General features: G+C 44.4%; 1 protein-coding gene across 2 annotated transcripts in view; it reads left to right on the plus strand.

The window, feature by feature from the left end:
• TNPO3 (transportin 3) overlaps positions 1-25432 on the plus strand; it is a 236647-nt gene that overhangs the window by 35962 nt on the left and 175253 nt on the right. For both annotated transcript variants that reach the window (XM_029615500.1, XM_029615501.1), the window contains exon 2: positions 11369-11569. In XM_029615500.1, coding sequence (XP_029471360.1) covers positions 11369-11569 — 201 coding nt within the window. The remainder of the gene's footprint in view (positions 1-11368; positions 11570-25432) is intronic.

The raw sequence follows: 25432 nt of genomic DNA on the forward strand, positions 1-25432 counted from the left end.
ATAATTTTGTACCATCAGCAAATTTGATCACGTCATGCGTTCCCTTCTCTAGGTCATTTATAAATATACAAGCCGTTAAGCCCGTTTTAAAACGGGCTACATCCCTCTGTCTCTCACCTCCCCCTCATTCTCTCTCCCCTCACTCTTCACCACCCCCTACCTCCCTCCGCTCACACTCACCCCACTCCGTCCCTCCCTCCCACTCAGTCTCACTCCCTCCCTCCCCCCCTCTCTCCCTCCCTCTCACTCACACTCAGTCCCACTCCCTCCTCCGTCCCACTCCCCTCCCTCCTCTCCCTCCGTCCCCACTCCCTCCCTCCCTCTCTCTCTCTCCTCACTCCCACTCCCTCCCTCAGTCCCACTCACTATCCCTCCCCCCCTCCCTCCGTCCCACTCCCTCCCTCCCTCTCTCTCACTCCCACTCCCTCCCTCAGTCCCACTCACTCCCTCCCCCCCCTCACTCAGTCCCACTCACTCCCTCCCTCTCACTCAGTCCCACTCCCTCTCTCTCCTCCCCTCTCACTCAGTCCCTCCCTGTCTCTCAGTCAGTCCCTCCCTCTCTCTCTCCTCCCTCACTGCTGCCGCCTGTCTTCGCCGCCGCCGCTGCGGCCCTGTCTCTCACCTCTCCCTCATTCTCCCTCTCCCCCTTCCACTTACTCACATCCCTGACTCTCACCTCTCCCTCATTCTCACTCTCCCCTCACTCTTCCCCACCCCCTACCTCTCTCCCACACACTCACCCACTCCTCCCTCCCTCTCACTCAGTCCCTCCCTCCCAGTCCCTCCCTCTCACTCAGTCACTCCCTCCCACTCTCTCTCTCCGTCCCTCCCAGTCCCTCCCTCCCTCTCAGTCCGTCCCTCCCTCTCTCTCTCGCCTCCCTCCCTCGCTACTGGCCGCCGCCCGCTGCCGCTACCGCCGCCATGTTTTTTTTTTTTTTTACGCTGCCTAAGACCGACGTGCTCGCCCGCACATGCGCAGTAGAGCTGCTCTCTACTGCGCATTTGCGGCACGTCGGTCAAGCGTCGTTTATCCAGTTAGATTAAAATGTAGTGGTCCTAGAACCCGATCGCTGGGACACTCCACTATTTACCTTTCTACCTTGAGAGAATTTACCGTTTAGCCCTACTTTTTCTATCTTAACCAGTTCCCATTCCACAATAAGACACCTGCCCCCCCCCCCCCCCCCCCCTTCCATCCCATGGCTTTTTAATTTCCTCATGAGGGACTTTGTCAAACGCTTTCTGAAAATCCAGAAACACTATATCATTTGGCTGGTGAACCTGGGCAGCCAGGATTCAAATCCCATTGCTGCTCCTTGTGACTTTGGGCTAGTCACGTCACCCTCCAGTGCCTCGGATCCAAATTTACTGGGAGATACACAGATAAAATTACAGTTCTGTTTTCTTCAGGGTTCGGTTTGTGTTATTTGTAGCCCAGCCATCTAGGTACCGTAGAGTAGGCCACTGCTTTTCATCCATTTTGCTTGCTCATTCCTCATGGCACGCCAGTCCAAATTTTGCAGGATCTTTACCCTTCTCCTACCCCACCTTCTATCGGCAGGAGGAGAGCAGCATTTTTCACCTGTGCACCTCAAGTCTGCTGGCTTCAATGTAACATTTGAACTTGTGGAAGGAGCCAGCCCTGTGAGGTAACAAGGCCCCATGCATGCAGACGTCAGACTGAAACTGGCAGAGGTAGCGCACACAGTTAAGAATTCCTCTTCTGACAGTGGGAAGGGAGGGGAGGTGGCTTCCAGATTTCTAATAGGTGAATGTAGTGCAAATAGCGAGCGAGCAGTTCATTTTGGTGGCAATGAGTAAGTCTAATGGATTGTCCCTATGTACTGATCTATTCTCAGAATATACCCAAAAAGTACATTCTTTTAATTTTGTTACCAGAAAATATTTTGGGCCCAATACAGGAGCCTCCTGTGCTGGTGGTTATGTTCTGCATATAGGAAAATTATACACCTGAAAAGTCAAAATTTGCCAACAGAATCCAGCTATTCCAAGCATGTAAAGTCGATGTAGGAGAAATGTCCAGCTCAGGTACTTTGAACTGTGTCCCAGGATATTTCATACTGACGAGTTTAATATTCACTATATAGCACTATGTTTCCAACATTTGGTGCGCCTGGCTTGCTTTTCTGGCTAAGTGTCTCTTTTTTTGTCACTTGCTAGTTTTTTCTCTTTTCCTCTTCTGGGTTTTCTTTCTGTCTCTGGTTTTCTTTCCTTATTTTTCCATTTCCTTCAGCATTAATATATCCATCTGTAAGAGGCATGAAATTACTGTGCAAAGCCTGTCTCATCAAGATCCCCCAAATGAGAGCTAAACCATATTTTACCTATTTGTAGCCAACAAGTTGTATTTCCCAATAACTGATATTGGGGCCGCTGTAATAAGCCATGCTGGGCCTACTGCAGGTTTTTACTGGTATTTTAGCATATGTTTTTCAGTGCTAACTATGCCCAGCTATATAATTTAATTTTGTACTGGGAGCAGGGAGGGGGACTGACTCGGACCTGCCGGCTGACTGCTTTAAAAGGTGAGCCATACCTGTGGGTGGGGGAGGAGCCTGGTTAGACTCCAACTTTAGGAACTGGTGGTTTGGCATGCTGGGGAGGCAGGGAGGACTTGCTGGGCCGGCCACAGTAAGTTTAACACCTGCCTTTGGGCAGGTGTTAAATTTCCGGTGGTAGTTGGAGATGTGCTAGGTGCTTCCCCACCAGCACGCCTCCATGCTTTGTAGGGTAATACCTAATTAAGCTAATTACTATGCAGTTTGCATACAACTGCACTAAGCTTGCCACTGTTTTTTAGGTTTTTCAGTGCTAAAGCTTGTAGGTTTTTCAGTGCTAGCTTGTAGGTTTTTCAGTGCTAAAGCTCTTATTGGGCCAGCGACTCCTCAGCCCCCCAAATCCCCTCTCTCCTTCTGAGAACCCCTGCCGGAGATCACCTTACCACCTCTGGCAGAGCTGTTCCCTCACTGACATCTGATTGGTCCTTTCAATGACATGTCAGTAAAAGCACCAATCTCCTTTCAGTATTCTGTAAGAACAGCCTTCTGAAAAGGAATTGGTCCTTTCACTGACATGGGATAGTGTCCAGGGCCTCTTCATACTCCTCTCCACTCTCCTTCTTTCACCTCATTTGATTCAGAAATCTTTAAGCAGCAGCTTCTACAGGGACAATAGAAGAAAAATTCAGTGCAGGGTCTGGGAGTTGATTTGTGTTTACAAGCCCTGCAGTGAACTCACCATTTCTTCTAGGACAAGCTGGATGGTATCCTCACATATGGGTGACATCATTAGATGGAGCCCGAAACGGAAAACTTATGTCAGAGTTTCTAAAAATTTTGACAGATACACTGAGCATGCCACTATCCACGTGTCCATGCGGGGTCCCTCTTCAGTCTCTTTCTGCAAAGCTAGTGCCTCGTGATTGTGGAGCTCTCACTTCTTTGTGGAAAACATTTGTTTCCTCTCGCATCCCATTGGGTCCCTCTGTGCTTTTGAGTTTTTGGGCATCACGGTAAGTGCCTCTGTGTTCATGGTTGATTACTGAAGGTGCCTTCTCCTGGTGGCTGCCGGGTATTGACCGTGCGCCACGCTCTTTTTCTCATGGTGTTGTCCGGTTTTCCCGCCATTGCCCCCAGACTTATGTCCATCACAGACCCCCATGAGGTCTGTGTTTTGTGTCTGGAGGATTCGCATGATGTCCAGGGTTGCAATGTTTGTGCCCAAATGACTCCTAAGAGCCGTCATGCGTGCCTGGACAAAATGGAAAAATTGTTCGCAAAAAAGTCTGAACCCTCGACTTCGGCATCAGGGGCATCGATGCCTAAAGGGCGGGGGGTCTTAACGTCCCCAGCTCCTTTGACACACCCCACTGTCGGGCTTCCGGGTAGAACTGGTAGTGGGGGATCGTCCGATGTCTGTTTCGTCTCATTCCAGGTCTGGCTTCTCATCTACCTCTGCGCCGGGGAAAGCCCCCCCCCCTCCCCGTAATCTCCTCCATGCACCTCTTGGAGATTTTTGACGAAACAGCAGATACTTCGAGCAGAGCTCTCTGCCCTCTTAATGGCCCGAGCAGTTGAGCCTGTCCCACTAGATCAGCGAAACAGCGGGTTTTACTCAAGATATTTCCTGATTCCCAAGAAAACAGGGGGCTTTTATTCTATCTTGGACTTGAGGACTTTGAAAAGGTTTCTCGTACGAGAAAGGTTCAAAATGGTTTTGTTGGGTGCCCTAATCTCTATCCTGAAGAGTGGGGACTGGCTTTGCTCCCTCGACCTAAAAGACGCCTGCGCTATTATTATTGTTTCTCGCAATCATCAAAAGTATCACCATTTCCTGCTGGAAGAGGAGCACTTTCAATATTGGATGTTACCTTCAGCCTTGCATCTGTGCCACGCATCTTCACGAAGTGCCTGGTGGTAGTGGAAGCGTATCTCAGGATACAACAAGTGCAGGTCTTCCCCTACCTGGGTGATTGGCTCATCAACAGTGGCACCAGGCAAGGGGCATTACGGTCTCTCCAATCTAACATCCAGATCCTGGAGACTTTGGGGTTTCTGATAACTATCCGAAGTCCCAGCTGGTTCCATCCCGACGCCTGGATTTCAAGGGCAAGGCTTTTTTGCCCCAGGACCAAGCACTGGCCCTGGTGTCCTTGGTGCGGGCAATCGCTCTGAGCCAGCAAGCCTCTGTGCACGAGTTCCTGCGCCTCCTGGGGCACATGGCCACAAAGGTTCATGTTGCACCATTCGCTCGGCTCCACATGCGTGGAACACAGTGGACTTTGCACTTCCAGTGGTGTCAGGCCAACCAGGCCTTTCAGGCATGCGTCCTAGTTACTGCACCACTTCAACAGTCTCTGTCGTGGTGGGAGACACTATCCAACCTATAGGTGGGCATTCCTTTCCAGGTTTCTCCCCCTCAGGTCACAGTCACTACGGTTGTTTCCCTCCTGGGTTGGGGGAGCCCATGTGGGGGATCTCTGCGCTCAGAGTCGATGGTCCATGCAGTAGCAGTGTTTTCAGATCAGTTTCCTGGAGCTCAGGGCGATTCGGTCTGCTCTGGGAGTGTCCTGGGAGCACCTGGCCAACAAGGTAGTTCTGGTTCAAACTGACAACCAAGTAGCAATGTGCTGCCTGAACAAACATGGAGGTACAGGCTCATTCCTCCTCTGCAAGTAGGCGGTACAGATCCTGTCCTGGACACTCTCACAGGGCATACTCCTTCAAGCCATATACCTGTCAGGGACCGAGAATGTGACAGTGGATGCTCTGAGCCGTCCCTTCCGCCCTCACGAATGGTCCCTGAAACAGGAGGTTGCGGATTGGCTCTTCCGTTTTTTGGGGAACCCCCAGACATAGATCTGTTCGATTCCCCATAAAACAAGAAAGTACTCCAATTCTGCTCCCTTTTCAGGACGGATGGCAGATCGGCCTCAAATGCCTTTGTTTGCCATTGAGGCACCGGTCTCCTGTAAGTGTATCCACCACTTCCACTGATATCGAGATCTGGTTCCCACTTCTACAGGATCTGTCCTCCCGGGCCCCAATATCTATGAGAACTTCTCCGGACCTGATCATGCAGGATCAAGGCAGGCTGCGCCATCCCAATCTCCGATCTTTTTCTCTCATGGCTTGGATGTTCATCGCATGACCCTGCAGAACCTGGGCCTCTCGGAAAAGGTATCTCAAGTTCTGGTGGACTCCAGAAAGCTTTTCACTAGGAAATCTTACAATCTCAAGTGGAAGAGATTCTCAAGCTGGTGTGAGGGACAAAGTTTGGATCCATTCTCCTGCCCCACCTCAAAACTTCTGGACTACCTAGCACACCTCTCCAGGGCTGACTTGAAGACCGCCTCAGTGCTATTGGGGTTTATCACCGGGAAGTAGATGGTTTGCCTATCTCCATGCTGCTTCTCGGGGACTGCTCTAACTCAAGCCACCAATTCATCCTCCGGTGGTCTCCTGGGACATTTTCGTGGTTTGGGCCCTATTTGAGCCCCTGCGATCTTGTGACCTGAAATACCTTTCCTGGAAGGTCCCTTTTCTGATTGCAGTCACCTCCGTGCATAGGGTCAGCGAGCTTCAGGCTTTGGTGTCATACCCATCTTATATACAGTTCTTTCATGACAAGATGGTGCTATGTATGCATCCTAAGGTCCTGCCAAAGGTGTTGATGGAATTCCATCTCAGTCTATCATCCTGCCCACCTTCTTTCCAAAGCCACATTCCCACAAGGGTGAGCAGGCCCTGCACATGCTAGATTGTAAAAGGGCCCTGGCCTTCTACCTGGACTGTACAGCGGTCTACACAGCTCTTTCTCTCCTTTGACAGGAACAGGTTGGGTGTTGCAGTGTCCAAGCAGACCTTGTCCATCTGGCTTGCGGATTGTATATCTTTCTGCTTCGCTCAGACCGGGCTGCAGCTTGAGGGGCATGCCACAGCTCATTCTGTGCGAGCCATGGCAGCTTCAGTGGTCCACTTGTGTGCGGTGCCTGTGGATGAGATCTGCAGGGCTGTGACTTGGAGTTCCCTCACCTTCGCTTCTCATTACTATCTGGACAAGGATGGCTGCCACGACAGCAGTTCTGGTCAGTCGGTCCTCCATAACCTTTTTCAATTGTGAAAACCAGCTCTTCCTACTTGGCACTCTTTATTCGGGTTTAGGCTGTCTCCTGCTGGGGCCAAAGGCAACGGGGAGGTTGTTCCATTGGCACCTGGTTAGATGCCTGTCTGTCCTGATGCTGTTTGGGAGCAGCCTGTAGCTAGGTATTCACCCATGTGTGAGGATTACCATCCTGCTTTTTCTAGTAGAAAGCAGAGTTGCTTACCTATAACAGGTGTTCTCCTAGGACAGCAGGATGGTAGTCCTCATGTGAAACCTACCCGCCTCCCCGTGGAGTTGGTTTATTTTTGAGTTTGGTATTTTATTTTTCGTGAACTCTGTTATAAGACTGAAGAGGGACCTCACTTGGACATATGGATATTGGCATGCTGGGCATGCTCAGTGTGTTGGTCAAAGTTTCTAGAAACTGACATAAGTTTTGCATGTCGGGCACCATCCGATGATGTCACCCATGTGTGAGGACTATCATCCTGCTGTCCTAGAACAGCTGTTATACAGGTAAGCAGTTTGTTTTCTCCTGCACGGGTTTCCTGTTACTAAGGAAACCCATGGGAGGAGCAAGGCCTATGAGTTCACAAGCCTTACACTGAATTTTCTTTTGTCCCTACAGAGGTTTCTATCTGTAGACTGCTGGCAGTAGGACCTTGTGGTGCCTTGAGGCATGGCTGTACCCTAACACTGACCCTGAGTAGGGGACATGGTAGTAGTGTAGCCAGAACTGAATTTTTCGGGGGCTCAAGATGGGCAGTAAACATACAAGTCTAGGTCGTACTCAGTTGTATTCTTATCGATAAATAATACCTTAGCATGTACCCTACAATGGATTTCTAAATAGTCAGCAATTGCCGTCAGCATCATACTTGACTTTTTAAGATATTTTAATTCTGTTTCTCTTACTTACCAACATTAAAAATGCCTTTTTAATTTGGATTAAATGTTATATTTATTGCAGTTTATAAATACACAATATCATGTAAAAATTAAAGAACATTTAACAGAAACATCAGATCCAAACATGTAATAAAGTATTTTATGAATCCTCATTCCAGAAATCTAGAGAATATCATAAATTATGATTATTGCTGTTTTATTGTAGTTAAGGTTTGCAGTGGGTATAGAACAGAACTAGGACATGCAAAAGGTATATATTCACATTTTGGTGTCGGCTCAGTAATAGCAAAACAAACTCCCTCCACTGCCAAGCACTTTGTGAAGTAATACAAACTCCTTCTCCAAAAAAAAAAGACACCTAGAACCCCCTGCCATATTATATATATAACAGCAATAACTCTCAGCACTCAAATAGCAGCAACCTTATCTATGAAAAGGCAGCAAGGCAAACATTACAACTGGCCCTAGAATACTAATATACCACCTACTGGGCAAACAGAACAAGCAGGACTGCTACAAAAATCCCCAGAGAAACCACACACCATTTATTTTGTTTTTATATACCGGTGTTCGATTTGCATATCACATCCATTTACATATAACGTTATGGTGCAGGAAGTCAAGCATTTCTTTTTGTTTGGTACAGGGAACGACTAGTAACAGTAACACACTAGCAGAAATACTGCACCTCTGTCGCACATTCTCCTCACAGACAGACCCTTACCTAATACAGAATAATGAATTACAAATTAGAAACAGAAACATGCAGACAAACTTGAAATGGAAAGCCAGAGAAAACAGATTCTGTGATCTCTGCAATACTGAAGAAAAAGCATAATACAAATATATAAGAAATGCACAGTCCTAAAGATGGCATTTTCCAACCGCAGAAAGGCAGAATACTTTTTTTTTTTTTAACACCTTTGTCTGATCTTATTTTTATAATTGGTTGGCCCAATCTCTTTTTCCCTTTGTTTTTCCTTATTCTTTTTACAGGGTCTCTCTTTTATTTTTTTCTTTCTTCTCCTGTTTTTCTTTTTTCTTTCCTCCTTCATACACATAGGCACTCAAACTGGATCCCACTCTTGCATATTCTCACATACACACAGGCACCCACTCTCATATGCTTACTCACATGCTCTCACTCTCACTGTTTATACTTAAACAATACAACCTTAGTACTGAGAAAATTACTAATATCAAAAAAATCATACAGATTTCTCACGAAAAACTTTATAGTGGACAATACAAAATCATATATATTACCAAGTGACCAGTTGAGTTAGTATGCCTTATTCTGCAACCCATCAATATTTTTTTGTGCTTAGAAACTTTTAATCATCAGTCATTTGGCCCTTTTTTATTCTTTGTTTTCTCTAATATTCTTTTTTTTTTTTTTTTTTTTGACACTGCAACGTTTCGGAGTGTTACTCCTTCCTCAGGGGTTGCAACGGCTCCTCAATTCATGAAGTGGTGTGTATTCTACACCCTTGGTAAATAAGTCCAGCATTTTCTCAGACTTCTTCCATGGTGCTCATTCCATATGTGCAGTGTATCTCTTTCGGTAGACGCTGAGGGAGAGAACCGAAAGTGATAAACAAAAAGAATATTAGAGGAAAAAAACAATGAAAAAGAGCCAAGTGACTGATGATTAAAAGTGTATTTTAGTATCAGTGAGCATGTGTCTTGTTGTTCCCACTTTATAAGTGCAGTGCAATACAGTGCTGAGGAGTTTCATTTATTCTAGAAAATGGTTAAAGCTAATAAGAATTAGGGGTTAAGATTTAAAAGCAGCCTGAAAAAGATGGGATTTTAGTCTATATATGAAAAAGGCCAGTGAAGGGGGGGCATGAAGCACCAAATCAATAAGTCTGTTCCAGGAATATAGTGGAACCATGTGGAAAGCACAGAGTCTGGAGTTGGTGATAGAGAAGGGCAGAAATAAGTGATTTGCCTGATGTGTGGAGTTTGCAAGGAAAGGTGTAAGGGGAAAGATAAGGGAGGAGAGCTAATGAGCTGTGGATTGAAGGCATCTGTAGGTGAGTAAGAGAAGCTTGAACTGTATGCAGGAATAAATAATTGAGAAGAAGGGTTGTATGGATGTAGTGTCACTGGCAGGATATGAGTTGAGCAGCTGAATTTTGAGTAGATTGTGATGGAGAGAGATGGTTCACTGGGACACCTGTAAGCAAGTTGCAGTCACCTAATTGGGAAGTGATGAGTGTGTGAATAAGGGCTTTCATAGTGTGTTCAGAATTTTGCTGGCTTATATATAGAGAATTTTGGATGTGTGTAGAGAGAGAGAGAGGAATTGAAGTTGACCCCAAAGTTATGAGTTAAGGGGACAGAGAGGATGACAGTGTTATCCACAGCAATAGTGGGAGAGAGGGTGGGAGGGGGAAGATAGCTGTTATATTTAAGATGGTGGTGGGACATCCAGGCAGCAATGTCAGGCAAGAAGGCTGAGGCTTGAGGCTGAATTCCTGGTGAAATATCTGGTGTAGAAAGGAAGATCTAGGAGGAGTCTGCATAAAGATAGTATTGAAAGAGATCAGAGATCTTGGGAAGAAGTAGAGAGAGAGAGAGAGAGAGAAGAGAAAAGGTCCCAAGAAAGAGCCCCCAAGACACACCAGTTGATAGTAGAATAGCGGTGGAGGAGGATCCACCAGAGCATCTATTAAAAGTGCAATGGAAGAGGAAAGAAAAGAATCAAGGAAAAATGGAGTCCTGAAATCCACGGGAGAACAGAGTATCAAAGGCTCATGATCGGCAGTGTTAAAAACAGCAGATAGTTAAAGGAAGATGAAAATCGAGTAAAGGGCCTTTGGATATGGCTAGGAACAGGTTGGTGAGAGACTTTAACAAGGGCTGTTTTGTTGGAATCCAGAGGACAAAGGCCAGATTGGAGTGGATAGATAATGAAAATGTTAAGACAGCAGAGGGGAAAGGCACATTTGAGCAGTTCAGATGTGAAAGGGAGGAGGGAAATGTGACAAGAACAGAGCATGTGGGGACCAGTGAAAGTTTTTAGTTATTTATTTTTTATGAGGAGTGGTGTGATCACAGCAGGAACAGTTGCAGTAGAATGCGATAGCTAGAGATGTGGAGTCATTTGAAATGACATAGCAAATAGCAGCATTTCTGTTTGTTTCGTGTCATTTTCTAAACACGACACCAGAATAAAACAACTTTTTTTGTCATCTGTAGTTTTACATCGATTTGCTAATGTAACTGTAGTGACAAGAATGACACAAAACAAATAAGATGAAAAGGAAATGTTTTTGTATGCTCGCCACTTCTAACTTCTAGTAGTAGCACTATAAAAATTAGCTGTACTTGTGTATCCCTATTATACATATCAGTAACATTATTGTTTATCAGTTGGAGGAAGTGACTTGAAATCACATATCCCTTTCATACTGCTATGTGCGCTGAGTCAATGATTACTCTAGCTGTGTGGTTCTTCACCCAGCCCTCAGGATTTGCTTGGTCATTCTGGTTTTCAGAATACCCATAGTGAGAGAGATTGCATGCACTTCCCCCATTGTAAGCAAATATACTTCATTTATATTCATTATGGATATTCTGGAAACCGGACTGGCTAGCTGGGTCCTGAGGACCTGGTTGAGACCCATCGGCCTCAAAGAATTCTGATGTCAGAACTCCTATCTGTTCTTAGGTATTGCCTTACTGTTGTATTATGGTTATTTCTACAAAAAACTTAAATAAAAAAAAAAAAAGATGGCTTGGAATGGACAGGGAAGCTTAAATAGCCCTTGGGTATACGTTTAGGAGTTGAATCTGTCTTGGTCACATTGGATCTTGTCTCTTGCAGGTGCACGCATGGGAGGTGTCAGACCAGTTGTTGCAGCTCCGACAGGACGTGGAATCTTGCTACTTCGCTGCACAGACCATGAAGATGAAGATTCAGACCTCATTCTATGAGCTCCCAACAGACTCTCACATTTCCCTGCGGGACTCCTTGCTTTCGCATATCCAGAACTTGAAAGACTTATCTCCTGTCATAATAACTCAGGTGAGCAGGTGCCTTCAGTGCAGGCTATAGGGGGTGCAGCATAGATACTGGGCAAGGAAAAAAAACTCTGGCATTGGGCAGGTTGTTGGAGGCGAAACAGACAGGAGGTGGAATTCAATTTTAATAACTTTGTCAATAACTTAAGTGTTGTTCCTGGAATCATCAGTACTTACATTTGCTCGTACGTCTCCCAGAAATGTCATTTATAAATTACGCCAACATACCAGGTGGACATCTGAAGAAACAGTTTATGCAGGAAAAACCGAGGTAGAATGGCACTCCAAAAGGCCCTCATTTACTTTATAGTTACGTGACTCTTGTCCTTGAAGTCAAGAAAGCAATGATAATCTGATCTCACTTGAATAGCCATGTAACTGTAGTGACAAGAATGGCTTTTATAAGTGAGTTTGTGACCCAATAGGTCCCTTCTGTAGATGTCTTTTTGACCTGTGAAGTCTGGAAAGCTCACGTAGGTCATTATCTTTGGGTACCTTTTATTGCACCATAAGAATTGCTATGACTGGGGAAAAAAATCCAGTTCTCTCTAGGAACAGCCCACCTACTGGAACTTTGTACGCAGAAAATATCAGTACAATCCTTTTTTTTTTTTTAGTTTTATGCAGTACATATTGGGGCTTGTACTAAGAAGGGAGAGGTTTTTTTTTTTTCCAACGTGTTTCCTAGAGGAACTTATGGCTTAGCCCAGTGTGCCATATGTGTTTGGCTACAATTTAGTTGGATAAGTAAGGGGTGTTCTAGGGGTGTGCTTGGGAGGAGTCAAGTTAGCTGCCCAAGTCTACGATATTCAGAGTTAGTTGGATGACTTAGCTGGCTAAGTTTGGTCAGTCCAAAGAGTTGTCCTGTAGTTAGCCAGATAAAGTTATCTGGCTGGCTTTAAATTATCCACTAGCTTGGCTTTCTGGATTGTCTTAGTATGGACCTCATAGCATTTGGCAAACAGTGTAAGAGAGCACAGGGCACACATTTGAAAATGCAAATGAACCATCTTAAAACTTTTGGAAACGGGAGCCAGGCTCAAACCTTTTACTTCTTTCAAATCAGCAGACAAGACCCACAGTGGCGAGGGCTTCCTCTAATAAGCGTCATCCTGCACAGTTCAGTCGTGTAATGCATCACGGTGCTACTAGAACATAAACACATCAGCCATAGTCTGAAAATGCTGTGAAAAAGGAAAAGAGGCAGCATTTCCAAACCAAGCAAGGCTATGGAAAAAGGGGTCAGTTCATGAGAAATGCAGCATATATGAGAAGGACCCCCTCCTGAAGCAGGATGACAATACTCTGCATCCTAGCCATACATTCCCATGTCCGCCTTGCTTCACAGCATGTACAGGTGCCTTGTCCTTTTAATTGGTCCAAATTTAAGACATCTAGGGATAGATATTCAAAAGCCATTTAGATGGCTAACTCAAAAGTTATCTGTCTAAATGGCAAATGTGGCATATTCGGCCACTTATCCATCTAAATTATAGCAGGGTAAGTAATTATCTGGCTATATTTTAGCCGGTCAAAAAAGGGGCGTTAACCCTACCCCTCCCCGGAGCGCCCACTTATCTGGCTAACCTGGCCAAATATTGGGTAAATCCGACTAGGTTAGCCAGATAACTTTAACCTGCTTCTGAGCACACCTACAATTATCTGGCCTCATGTGGCTGGATAACTTGCTACTTATCTGGATATCTTCAGAGATAGCCGGGTAACTAGTTTATCTAAGGAAAAAAAAAAAGTTACAGCCTTTTTAGTGTAAATGCATGCTTCCGGTATTATTACCTAAGTAATGCTAGAAGCGTTACGTAGGTAATAGCCAGAGTTACTCTGGAAGCAGCCAGGATTGCTGCGAACAACCATCCCAACACAGAAGAGGGTGACTTTAGGAGGTAACGGGAGGGGGGAAGGGTGACAGCCAGAGGTGGGGAATGGAGGTGACTGTGGGGGGGAAACTGGAAATGTAATTAAAAAAAATTTTTTTTTTTAGCGTGGAGGGAGGGAAGAGGACTGGGCCAGCAGCAATGTTTGGAATCTTTCTACTTTCTAACATTTGCACATTTGCGCCAGGTTTTGGGGTCTGTGCTGATGGGGGAGGTGGGTTTATCCATGTGGTAGTGGGAGGTGGGCCTCAGTCAAGGGAGGCCCACGACTTGTTTTTGTTTCCTTTGACACGCTACTTACCCAGATATTTCTGAAGTTATCCAAATAAGTAGCGAGTTATCCAGCCACACGAGGCCAGATAACTTCAGGTCTAACCGGCCTATTCAATTAGTGGCCAATTAGGGTTGATTTTATCCGGCTGTATGTAGCTGGATAACTCTAAACTGTTTATACCGCTGAATATACTGGACAAGTTATCTGGCTATACTTAGCCAGATAACTTTTGTCCACTAAACTGCTAACTGAATATTGGCCCTCTAGTTTACAGAGAACTTGAATTAAGATTAGCCCTTAGGAAATGATCTGCTGTCTGGAATTCTAACATATGTAGTAAGTTAAAAACGATGATGTAAAATGTCTTTGATTCCTCTTAAATTGGTATTATGCTGTAACTGTAAAGTGATCTCCAGATTTGCCACACTTAGAAACAACAGAGGATACATGATCTCATACCACGGCACCCTTTCCCACCGCCCACACCCCCGTCTCCATATACCTTCCATGTCCCTCAGGCTTTTTTGTACTAAAGGACTTAGATTTTTCTCTGTTTTGTGAGCTTGAATGTCTCCCGGGGCTAGTAGAACTGCAGGAATCATGACTTGTATAACTGCTGGAGAAGGGAGGTTTGACTCGCAGGGTCCTGCTGTAGATGTTATATAGTGTTCAAAACAACTGCAGAATAGGCTGGCAAATCCTGTTTGTGCACTTTTGCCTGTGAGTAGGAATCTGCAGTGCTGAGTCATCTGTTGAACCTAACAAGGTGAGGTTTGGCTCCCTTCATTCTCTTCCCCTGCAGACAGACTTCAGCAGTCTTACCTGTTTAGCACTATCATCTAGAAATCGATCATCTTTAAACTTTGCTACTATGGGAGAAACAGCAAATTGAGAATGCTCTGTGCTGGATCTTGAACTGATGCCCACTCTTCAGTTGTTTAATTTTCTAAATTTTGGTTTGATTTCTTCAGTTTAAATACTGCCTTTCCATACTAATGCTGAAGGCAGCAAACAATACAATTAAAATATAATAAATCAATAAAATGAGCAATATCATTAGAAAAATAGCATAATAACAAAGTATTGATGGCAGAAAAAGACCAAATGGTCATTCCATTCTGCCCAGAAAGTTTCTTATGTTAGTAACTGCCTCTCCGTACAGGTTATCCCATGTTTATCTCAGGACAAGCAGGATGATAGTCCTCACATATGGGTGACATCACTGGACGGAGCCCTATCACGGAAAACTTTCTGTCAAAGTTTCTAGAAACGTTTGACTGGCACACTGAGCCCACTGAGCATGCCCAGCATGTCATGATCCCTCGAGCCACAGGGGTCTCCCTCCAGTTGTCTTTTTTTCCTCGCTGCAGTTAGCCTCGCGGTTAAGGAGCCCTGTGTGTCTCCACATAATTTTTTCTTATGGAAAATCTAATAATTTCTCTCAAAACTCCCTTCATTGGGGTCTCCCAGTCTCGGATAACTTTTTTCCATCGATCGGTGACATAAAATTATATTTACGGTTGATACCGTTACTTTATTTTTTCGGTACCCGCAGGCCGTTTACGGCTGTCCTGCCTAACCCCCCCCCCCCCCCCATTTTTACAATGGCTACCAGGTTTAAAAAATGCCCGAATTGCCCACACACTGTCTATAACCGATCCACATATCGAATGTGTTCTTTGCCTCGGACCTGGACACAAAGTCTCCTCATGTCCACAGTGCGCTGAAATAACTTCTAAAGGTAGATGGGCTCATCTAGATAAAATGGAACATCTCTTCAATATCCAGCTTGTTCCATCGTCATCGACTCAGTCGTCACCGGCGGGAGTCACAAAAAAGGTAATACTAAAAACCCGCCAAGTGCATGGGGGTCGACATCGTCTACATCGGTGCTTGAGAAAAGAGAACACCGAGAAAATTCTCAGCGATGCCAGTGCTTATCTGGTGCCGATTCCGATCCAGGGGCGAGTTCAGTTATCATCGACCCACCCGCAAAAAAGCCCAGGATTGAAAAGCCTTCGATGCCATCGACTCCGGAACCGAGGCAATCCCCACTGACATCGGTGCCGGTTACTGAGCCTCCACGGGGACCTGTGGTGCAGCCAGTTTTGCCTCCTCTGCCACCCCCTATAGCTGCTCTGTCCGCATCAGCTATCAGGGAGGAACTGGATGGATTTATCCGCCAGGCAGTAGTCGATGCCCTCTGTGATTTCCATCCGCCGGTGTCTGTTCCCATACCACCACAGACTCCAGAGGCATCAATGCTTCAACAGTTACTGTCTCAACTCGATTCCTTGCCCGGTGCATTAGACTCAACCGGTGTCATAGAGGCCGAAGACACCGACCAAATGACCGGATCCACCGGTGACTATTCTGGACCCTTTAGATTCGGAATCCACCGATTCTGAACCGATGCCAGGTCCATTGGGTCTCTCGGGCTCTATTCCAGCACCGATTCCATCAATGCCTATTCCAACACCATCAGTGCCACATAAAAAGGAAGCAAAAATCATCGCTAGAACCATCAAAAATCAAGTCTCCATCGATACAATTTTCCATTCCACTTGCTAATCCTCATCCACATACGTTCTCGGGAGGATGTGGACTCCGATTCCTCCACTGAAGACATCTTGTCTGATCCATCACCACAAGAGGAAAGGAGAAAATCACCTCCAGAAGGTTTCTCCTTCTCTAACTTTGTAAAAGAGATGTCTGAGATGATCCCTTTTCAACTGGCCACTGAAGAGGACACTAGACAATATCTGTATTGTCAGTGTATCAGTACCCTAGACCATAAAAGTCAGGGTCCAGCATTGGCTGTCGTCAGAATCCAATACCTACCCCCCTCCGGTAAAAGCAGAGAACAATCAGGCCGATACAGTACAGTGCACTCCGGAACGCACTGTTAGCCTGTCGTTGGATGTACGTTTTCCCTTACCCCTTATTCAGTAAGGGGCGGAAAATGCGCGTGCAACCCGCCGAACCTAATAGCACCCTCAACATGCAAATGCATGTGATGGCCCTATTAGGTATTCGCGTGCGATTCAGAAAGTAAAATGTGCAGCCAAGCCGCATATTTTACTTTCAGAAATTAGCGCCTACCCAAAGCTAGGTGCTAATTTCTTCCGGCACCAGTAAAGTGCACAGAAAAGCAGTAAAAACTGCTTTTCTGTGCTCCCTCAGACTTAATATCATGGCGATATTAAGTTTATTTATTTATTTATTTTTGGTTTTTATATACCGATCTTCCTACATTAGATGCAAATCAAACCGGTTTACATAGAACAAGAAGAAACTTGCTAAAAGGCATTACATCAAACAATGAATAATTATGCAACATTAAATAACATTAATAACATTATTATAATAACATTTAATAACATTATATAATAACATTATATAATAACATTATATAATAATGTTATTATATATTATATATATAATATATATATATAATATATATATATATATAATATATATATATATATAATATATATATATAACGTTATATATATAACATTAAATAACAAGTTGGAGGTCCGGAAGAGTAAAAAAAAAAAATCTGAATTCGGCCCACAGCTGTCGGGCCGAAAACCAGACACTCAATTTTGCCTGCGTCCGGTTTCCGAGCCCATGGCTGTCAGCGGGCTTGAGAACAGACGCCGGCAAAATTGAGCGTTGGCTGTCAAACCCGCTGACAGCCGCCGCTCCTGTCAAAAAGGAGGCGCTAGGGACGCGCTAGTGTCTCTAGCGCCTACTTTTGCCCGTTTTTATCGCCGGGCCTAATTTAAATACTGAATTGCACGCACAGGCGACGCGGGCGTTCGCCTGCTCTCTCGCGGACTTTACTGTATCAGCCTGAATGTTAGTTATGTCAAAAGCATCAAGCTAATTGGTTAAGGTTAGTAATCCCCCATGCCTTCTGTTACCCTCGTGCACCCTTTCCTTCATTATCATCCTTAAACCTTTAGGGATCAATAGTGTTTATCCCATGCCCTTTTGAATTCATTTACTGTTTTCATCCTCGCCACCTCTTCCGGAAGGATATTCCAGGCATCCACAACCCCCTCTGTGAAAAATATTTTTGTGTTGGTTCTGTGTCTTCCCCCTTGGAGTTTCATTTCATGACCCATAGTTCTACTGTTTCCAACAGAAAAGATTCAAAGTTTATGCATCATTAAAACCTTTCAGGTATCTGAAGGTCTGTATCATATCTCCCCTGAACCTCCTCTCCCCCAGGGTATACATATTCAGAACCTTCAGCATCTCCTCATAAATCTCTAGATTCAAATCCTACACCATTTTGATCGCCTTTCTTTGGATTGCCTCCATCCTGTCTCTATTCTTTTTGAGATCTGAGCTCTAGTACCGAACACAGTTCTCCAGTTGAGGCCTCACCAAGAAATTGTACAAGGGCATCACCACCTCTTTTGTCTTACTAGTTATTCCCCTCTCTATGCATCCTAGTATTCTTCTTGCTTTAGCTATCGTCTTGTCACATTGCTTCACTGCCTTCAGATCACCAGACACTATCACCCCAAGGCCCTCTCCTAGTCCGAACACATTAGTCTTTCACCCTCCATCACATACAGTTCTTTTGATTATCACACCTCCAGATGCATGACTCTGCATTTCTTAGCATTGAATCCCAACTGCCAAATCCGCGACCAGTCTTCGAGCTTTCTTAAATCTCTTTTCATTCTCTCTATTCCTTCAGATGTGTCCACTCTGTTGCAAATCTTAGTATCATCCACAAATAGACAAACTTTACCTTCTGTCCCTTCCATGATGTCACTCTCAAACATATTGAACAGACCCTGCCCGGTGGCACTCCACTTAACACCTTTCTTTTTTCAGAGTAGGTTCCATTTATTATTACACCCTGTCTCCAGTAGGTCAACCAGTTTACAATCCACGCCACTCCCTTGGCACCTATTCTCAAGCTTCTCATTTTGTTCACGCATCTCCTATGCAGGACTGTATAAAACGCTTTGCTGAAATTCAGGTAAATCACATTGCATGCTCTTCCTCATTTCAGTTCTGTAGTCACCCAGTCATAAAAATCAAGCAGATTTGTCTGACAGAGCCATCATCTGGTGAATCTGTTACCTCGGGTGGAGCAACCCACCGGATTGTAGATAATTCATTATCCTTTCCTTCAGCAGAGTCTCCATTAATTTTTCCTTAATCTTTATTGGTTCCTTCATTTTGATTGCAAACATTAATTTTCCCACCACTGAGGTGAGTGAGGCTAACTAGCCTAAATTAGTTTCCAGCTTCCTCTCTGCTCCCACTCTGGTGAAGCAGGACCACCACTGCTCTTCTCCAATCTTGTGGCACCACTGCCATTTCCAGGGATCTATTGAACTGGACTTTCAGCAGACCCATCACCACATCTCTGAGCCTCCCTCTTTATGCTGGGATGTACCTCATCCACCCCCATGGCATTGTCCACTTTCAGTATTCCTAGCTCTTCTGTAAATTTATTTATTTATTTATTTATTTATTTATTAAAGGCTTTTATATACCGACTTTCTTGATACAAATCAAATCAACTCTGTTTACATCGAACTAAGCAGTAACTATAACCAACCATTCAACAAGAGACAATTTAAAAGGAGCATAAAGTTACATTATAACAAGGATGCCTTAACTGGGAGTGGGAAAAAAAGAAAGGGAGAACGAAAAATAAAGTACTATATACAATAGAGTATGGGAGGGAGGCAAGGAGCCGACCTCATGATAATTTGTGAGCCTAATTTAGCGTTTGTTTATTTACATAAGTGATGGGACAATTCTAGGTCAGTTTGTTGGGCTAGTGGCGGGGAAGGCTCGGCAGAACAGCCATGTCTTTAGTTTCTTTTTGAAAGTTAGTAGACAAGTTTCCTGCCTAAGGTCCGGAGGCATGGCGTTCCAGATGGAGGGACCTGTGATAGAGAATTTCCTGTCTCTGATATTTGAGTGGTGTACAAATTTGATTGGAGGAACATGTAAAGATCCCTTGTAGGCATCCCTTAAGGGTCTGGCCGTCGAGTGCAATTTGAGAGGGTATAGTAGATCAAGAGGGGTCTGATGGTGAATATTTTTGTGGATAATTGTCAGTGATTTATGGAGAATTCTGAAGTTTACTGGGAGCCAGTGAAGATCTTTTAGAATAGGAGAGATATGCGCTCTCCGATTGGTATTTGTCAAAATTTTCGCCGCTGCATTTTGGAGCAACTGGAGGGGTTTTATAGTAGAAGCCGGGAGACCTTGCAAGATGGAATTGCAGTAGTCAATTTTGGAGAACAGAATGGCTTGGAGGACAGATCTGAAGTCGTAATGGAATAGGAGCGGAGTTTTGTTTACTCTGCCCCATCTTCGTTCTTGTGAACCAGCAATTGGCCTTCTCCAGGGTCATCTTTAGTGAACACCAAACTGAAATATTCTCAAGGGGCAAGCAGGATGGCAGTCTCACACGTGGTGTCGTCATCAGATGGAGCCCGCCCCGGAACTTGGATCTGAAAAATTCTAGAGCTTTCAAACATGCCCTACTGAGCATGTGCAGCTGCAGTTATCACTCTGCTCAGTCTCTATTCCCCCTCCCCCAGGAGCCATGTGGTCACGGTATTCAGCTTTGCTCTCTCATCACAGTTTTTGTTGTAATTTTTTTCTAGATCTACAGTTGCTTTTATTTTATTTTCCTTTTGGTAGTTTTAGTTTTTTGTTGTTTTTTTAATTTTCTCTTCTTTTCAACTTTTTGCCAGCCAAATGGTGGGCCTTAGTCACTGTGCAGCCTGGCAGAGTCCAATTTTATTCCTTAATAAATAAATACTGCATCTACAGTTTAGTTTCTGTGTCCTCTCCTTGCTCTATTTTTGTGTCTTTGTCCAGTGCTGACAGAACTGATGGGATACAGTCCATGAGTTATCCGTTTAGGCCACTGAGCCTAGGGACTCGCCTCAGTTCTACCCAGGCAGGAGTTCCATGTCATTTCATCAATGGATCGCCAATGATGGACAGTGAAGAGATCGAGGGCTGCACCATTCCTGTGGTGGGGAGAGCTTATCCCACATTCTAGGGAACTAGTCTCCACAAGCAAGAGCCCTGGATGACACAGCCTTCCCTCTTTCTTGCTAGTGCTGGCAGTGCAGTCTCCTTGTGAGAGAGGAAGAGCCTAGGCAAGCAGCATTGCTGCTGCACTTTTGGCGCCATGCTCGGTAATGGTTGCCAGTCTGACATGTCTGTCAGGACTGTCAGGGGACCAGGACTGCCATCGAGGGCCATGGTCACACTTGATGCCACAGAGGTGCCAAGGTGTTCTCGATGCCATTGAATTGTAGGACTACCCTCGATACCATAAGTTCCATCGAACTCCATGCATACTGTTGATTGCCTTGGCTGGGGACAGGAGCTCTTCCATGCCATAGACGTTTGCTGGCACCATAAGACACCATTGAGCTGGAGGAATGGCACCAACCTGAGCATCATCGAGTGCCATAGGCTTCTGTGGCAGAGTAGCAGTGATGCCATTTGTGGCTGCTCTAAACAATGTTGAGCACTTATGCCGGCAGGGGGCACCAGGATCACCATAGAGCTCCTAGTCACCCTCCAAGCCATCGACTGCTGGGGCGCAGGGATCTGGAGAGCCCTTGGCTGACAAGGGTTTTGGGCCTGAGGTGGCCATGGCATCATCGAGCACCAGAGTCACCTTCAAGCTGACACACCCTGGAGGGCTGAAGCAATTAGCTTGCAGATGATACAAAATTGTTCAGAGTAGTTAAATCACAAGCAGATTGTGATAAATTGCAGGAAGACCTTGTGAGATTGGAAAATTGGGCATCAAAATGGCAGATGAAATTTAATGTGGATAAGTGCAAGGTGATGCATATAGGGAAAAATAACCCATGCTATAGTTACACAATGTTAGATTCTATGTTAGGTGCTACAACCCAAGAAAGATCTAGGCGTCACAGTGGATAACACATTTAAAATCGTCGGTTCAGTGTGCTGTGGCAGTCAAAAAAGCAAACAATGTTGGGAATTATTAGGAAGGGAATGGTGAATAAAACGGAAAATGTCATAATGCCTCTGTATCACTCCATGGTGAGACCGCACCTTGAATACTGTATACAATTCTGGTCGCCGCATCTCAAAAAAGATATAATTACGATGGAGAAGGTACAGAGAAGGGCGACCAAAATGATAAGGTGAATGGAACAGCTCCCCTATGAGGAAAGACTAAAGAGGTTAGGACTTTTCAGCTTTGAGAAGAGGCGGCTGAGGGGGGATATTATAGAGGTGTTTAAAATCATGAGAGGTCTAAAACGGGTAGATGTGAATCGGTTATTTACTCTTTCGGATAATAGACTAGGGGCACTCCATGAAGTTAGTATGTGGCACATTTAAAACTAATCGGAGAAAGTTCTTTTTTACTCAGCGCACAATTAAACTCTGGAATTTGTTGTCAGAGGATGTGGTTAGTGCAGTTAGTATAACTGTGTTTAAAAAAGGATTGGATAAGTTCTTGGAGGAGAAGTCCATTACCTGCTATTAATTAAGTTGACTTAGAAAATAGCCACTGCTATTACTAGCAACGGTAACATGGAATAGACTTAGTTTTTGGGTACTTGCCAGGTTCTTATGGCCTGGATTGGCCACTGTTGGAAACAGGATGCTGGGCTTGATGGACCCTTGTTCTGACCCAGTATGGCATATTCTTATGTTCTTACACTAGGGAAGTATTGGTGTTTCTGGTAATTACAGACCTTATACAACCATTTTTTATTATAGAAATGGTTAGGTAAGGGATGCTTTTGGGAGGTTTGGAACGCATTATGGGTTTTTCCATTATTTCCTATGGAAAAAAGTCTTGACTTATAACCAACTTGAGTTACAACTAGCCCTCTGGAACCAATTGAGTTCGTAAGTCAAGGGTCCATTGTATTTGTAGCATCCAGTGTATCAACCCCCACTCCCACAAAGTTGTCAGATATCCAGGAATAATTGGATAATAGTGGGCTCTGGCAGAATAAGGCCTGTGATGAAGGGACACCCTCTCTGCCCACTGTTACCCTTACATAAAGCCTTTTCTGCATTGGAAAAAATGAAGAAACCCCAGCAATAGAATATGAAGTGATGCCTGAAAGAGAAGACACTCAATGCATCCAGAAGTCCTTCAATGTGACCAAATGTCATAAAATAAAGCTGCTTCTGCTGGGAGACTCGCTCATCAGAGTAACCAATTTGTGAACTCATTTTGATGGTGACAACAGTTAAATGCCTTCTAGGATCCTCAACTAGTAGAAATGTAAACCAAAGAGTCAAAGCCATTATAGAAGAAATTAGTTGCTTTGATATCAATGTTATCATCCATCTGGGGACCAATGACCTCGATAGAAATGGTAACCATGAAGTACAGAAAGATTTCCAAAATCTAGGGAAGAAGATGAGACACGTGGCAAAGAGTATTGCCTTTTCGGAAGTATGGCCTGTTCATAGAATGGGAAAGAAAAGGTATGCCATATAGATAATTTTAATTCCTGGCTCAAAACCTAGTGTACAGAAAATGGTTTTTGATACATTGGAGACTGGGACCATGCAGGAAAGAAGATGGTAAGTGAGAAATTCAGATCATATGTTATCAGGCATTTAAATTAGAAAATGGGAGTGGCAGGAGGTGGCCAATAAAATTGGCATGTCATCCCTCCTCAAGCGATACAAGAAGTGTGAGGAGAAAATAAAATTAATCGGATCAAAAAAGTAGAAAATGTGACTAGGAAGTACAGCAAATCAAAAGAGGAAAGTTGAAAGCTGTGACCATAAATGTTCGTAGTTTGGGCAATAAAATCCCAGACCTGTAAACCCTAATGACGGAGATGGACTTGGACATCATTGCTGTTACAGAGACATGGTTTACATATTCTTGTGATTGGGATATCGTCAACCCAGGCTATAACTTGTTAAGAAAGGACAGAGAGGACAGAAAAGGGGAAGGAGTAGCTCTCTATGTCAAAAACAATATCCAAGCAACTGAAATATAAGGGTTATGGGGTAGAGAAAAAGCATTATGGACCACCCTTAAAAAAAAAAAAAAAGAAAAAAAGAAAAAGGATGGTGCATTCATTTTTACTGATGTGGTCTACAGAACACCTAGACAGAGATCTGGTCAAAGACATCCAAAAGGTGGTAAAAAAGGGAGAAGTGGTACATGGATATAGACTGCAGAATCTCTTCTGCAGAATCTACAAGAGGTAGAAAGATCGCTGTTGCCCTACAAGGGGCTCTGCTCAAACAAATGATAATAGAACTCACAAGGAAGGGAATGATCCTCGACTTGGTGCTCACTAATTGGGATAATGTCTCTAATGTTCGGGTGGGTGCCCACCTCAGCACCAGTGATCATCAAATGGTATGGTCCGATATCAAGTTTTGAATTTCAAAATACAGGCTTTGTCAAAATGGGGACGTACCTGGAGGAAGAACTAGAAGACTGGGAGAAAATGGTAGAGGGGGAAAGACAGTAGGCCAAATTAAAAGGAGCTATTACAGAGGCAACAAAACTATATGTTAGGAAAGTAAACAAGAGTAAGAGGGAAAAGAAAATGATCTGGTTCTCAAAGGAAGTGGCAAAAAAAATACAGGCAAAAAGAACAGCATTCAAAACGTATAAAGGATTCCAAAGAGAGGAACACAGGGAAGACTACCTGATGAAACTGAAGGAGATGAAGAAAGAAATCAGGAAATGCAAAAGGTCAAACAGAAGAAAGGATTGCCAAAAGAGGAAAAGCGAGCTGGCAAAACAGTTTTCAGATTTATTGGAGAAAGGCCTGAAGTGGTATAGTGAAATTGAAAGGCGACAAGGAGCAATGTGTGGAGAATGATGAAGAAATGGCAGAAATATTAAAAGCAGAGTTGCTTACCTGTAACAGGTATTCTCCAAGGACAGCAGGATGCCAGGCTTCACACATGGACAACATCATTAGATGGGGAGCCCAGCCTGGAACTGATCTCAAAGATTCTAGAACTTTCAAACATGCCCTACTGAGCATGTGCAGCTGTAGTTATCACCCTGCCCCCTAAGCAGAGTCCCTCAGTACATGATATAGCTCATACATGAAGAAACCAACTCCTAGGGGAGGCCGGGTGGGTTTTACAAAGACTGGCATCCTGCTGCCCTTGGAGAACACCTGTTACAGGTAAGCAGCTCTGCTTTCTCCAAGGCAAGCAGGATGGTAGTCCTCACACATGGGTGAATCCCTAGCTGTTGAAAACAGGACAAAGTGGGAAACCCCACAGTACTAGAAGCACCACCTTTGTCCCATTTGCCTGTGAGACAGCCGACCCAAAAATGGGTCTAAGCGGAAAAAGAGTTGGGTTCTACAAAAGAAAACCAAAGAACAGAGATGCAAAACCCCAATGCGTAGCAGAGGCGCCTAAGGCAGGGTCATGGTGCGAAGTCCACCGAGAAGCATACTTTGCCTCACAGAAATATTACAGTCAGTTACGGATCAGTGAATCATTTATTTTTATTTATTTAACATTTTTTATATACCGTCGCTCAGGGTCCATCGAAACGGTTCACAACAGTTTAAAATGCAATCTTCCTAGCAACTAATGTACATTATAAAAGCCTAAAATGTGCATATAACAAAAATATTTCCTAGCTTAAAATATAAAAGTTCCTGAAGTCATAAAACATAGCTCAACTTGTATCCTAAAA

Source organism: Rhinatrema bivittatum, chromosome 9 (assembly GCF_901001135.1).
Source record: "Rhinatrema bivittatum chromosome 9, aRhiBiv1.1, whole genome shotgun sequence".
Lineage (NCBI taxonomy): Eukaryota > Metazoa > Chordata > Amphibia > Gymnophiona > Rhinatrematidae > Rhinatrema > Rhinatrema bivittatum.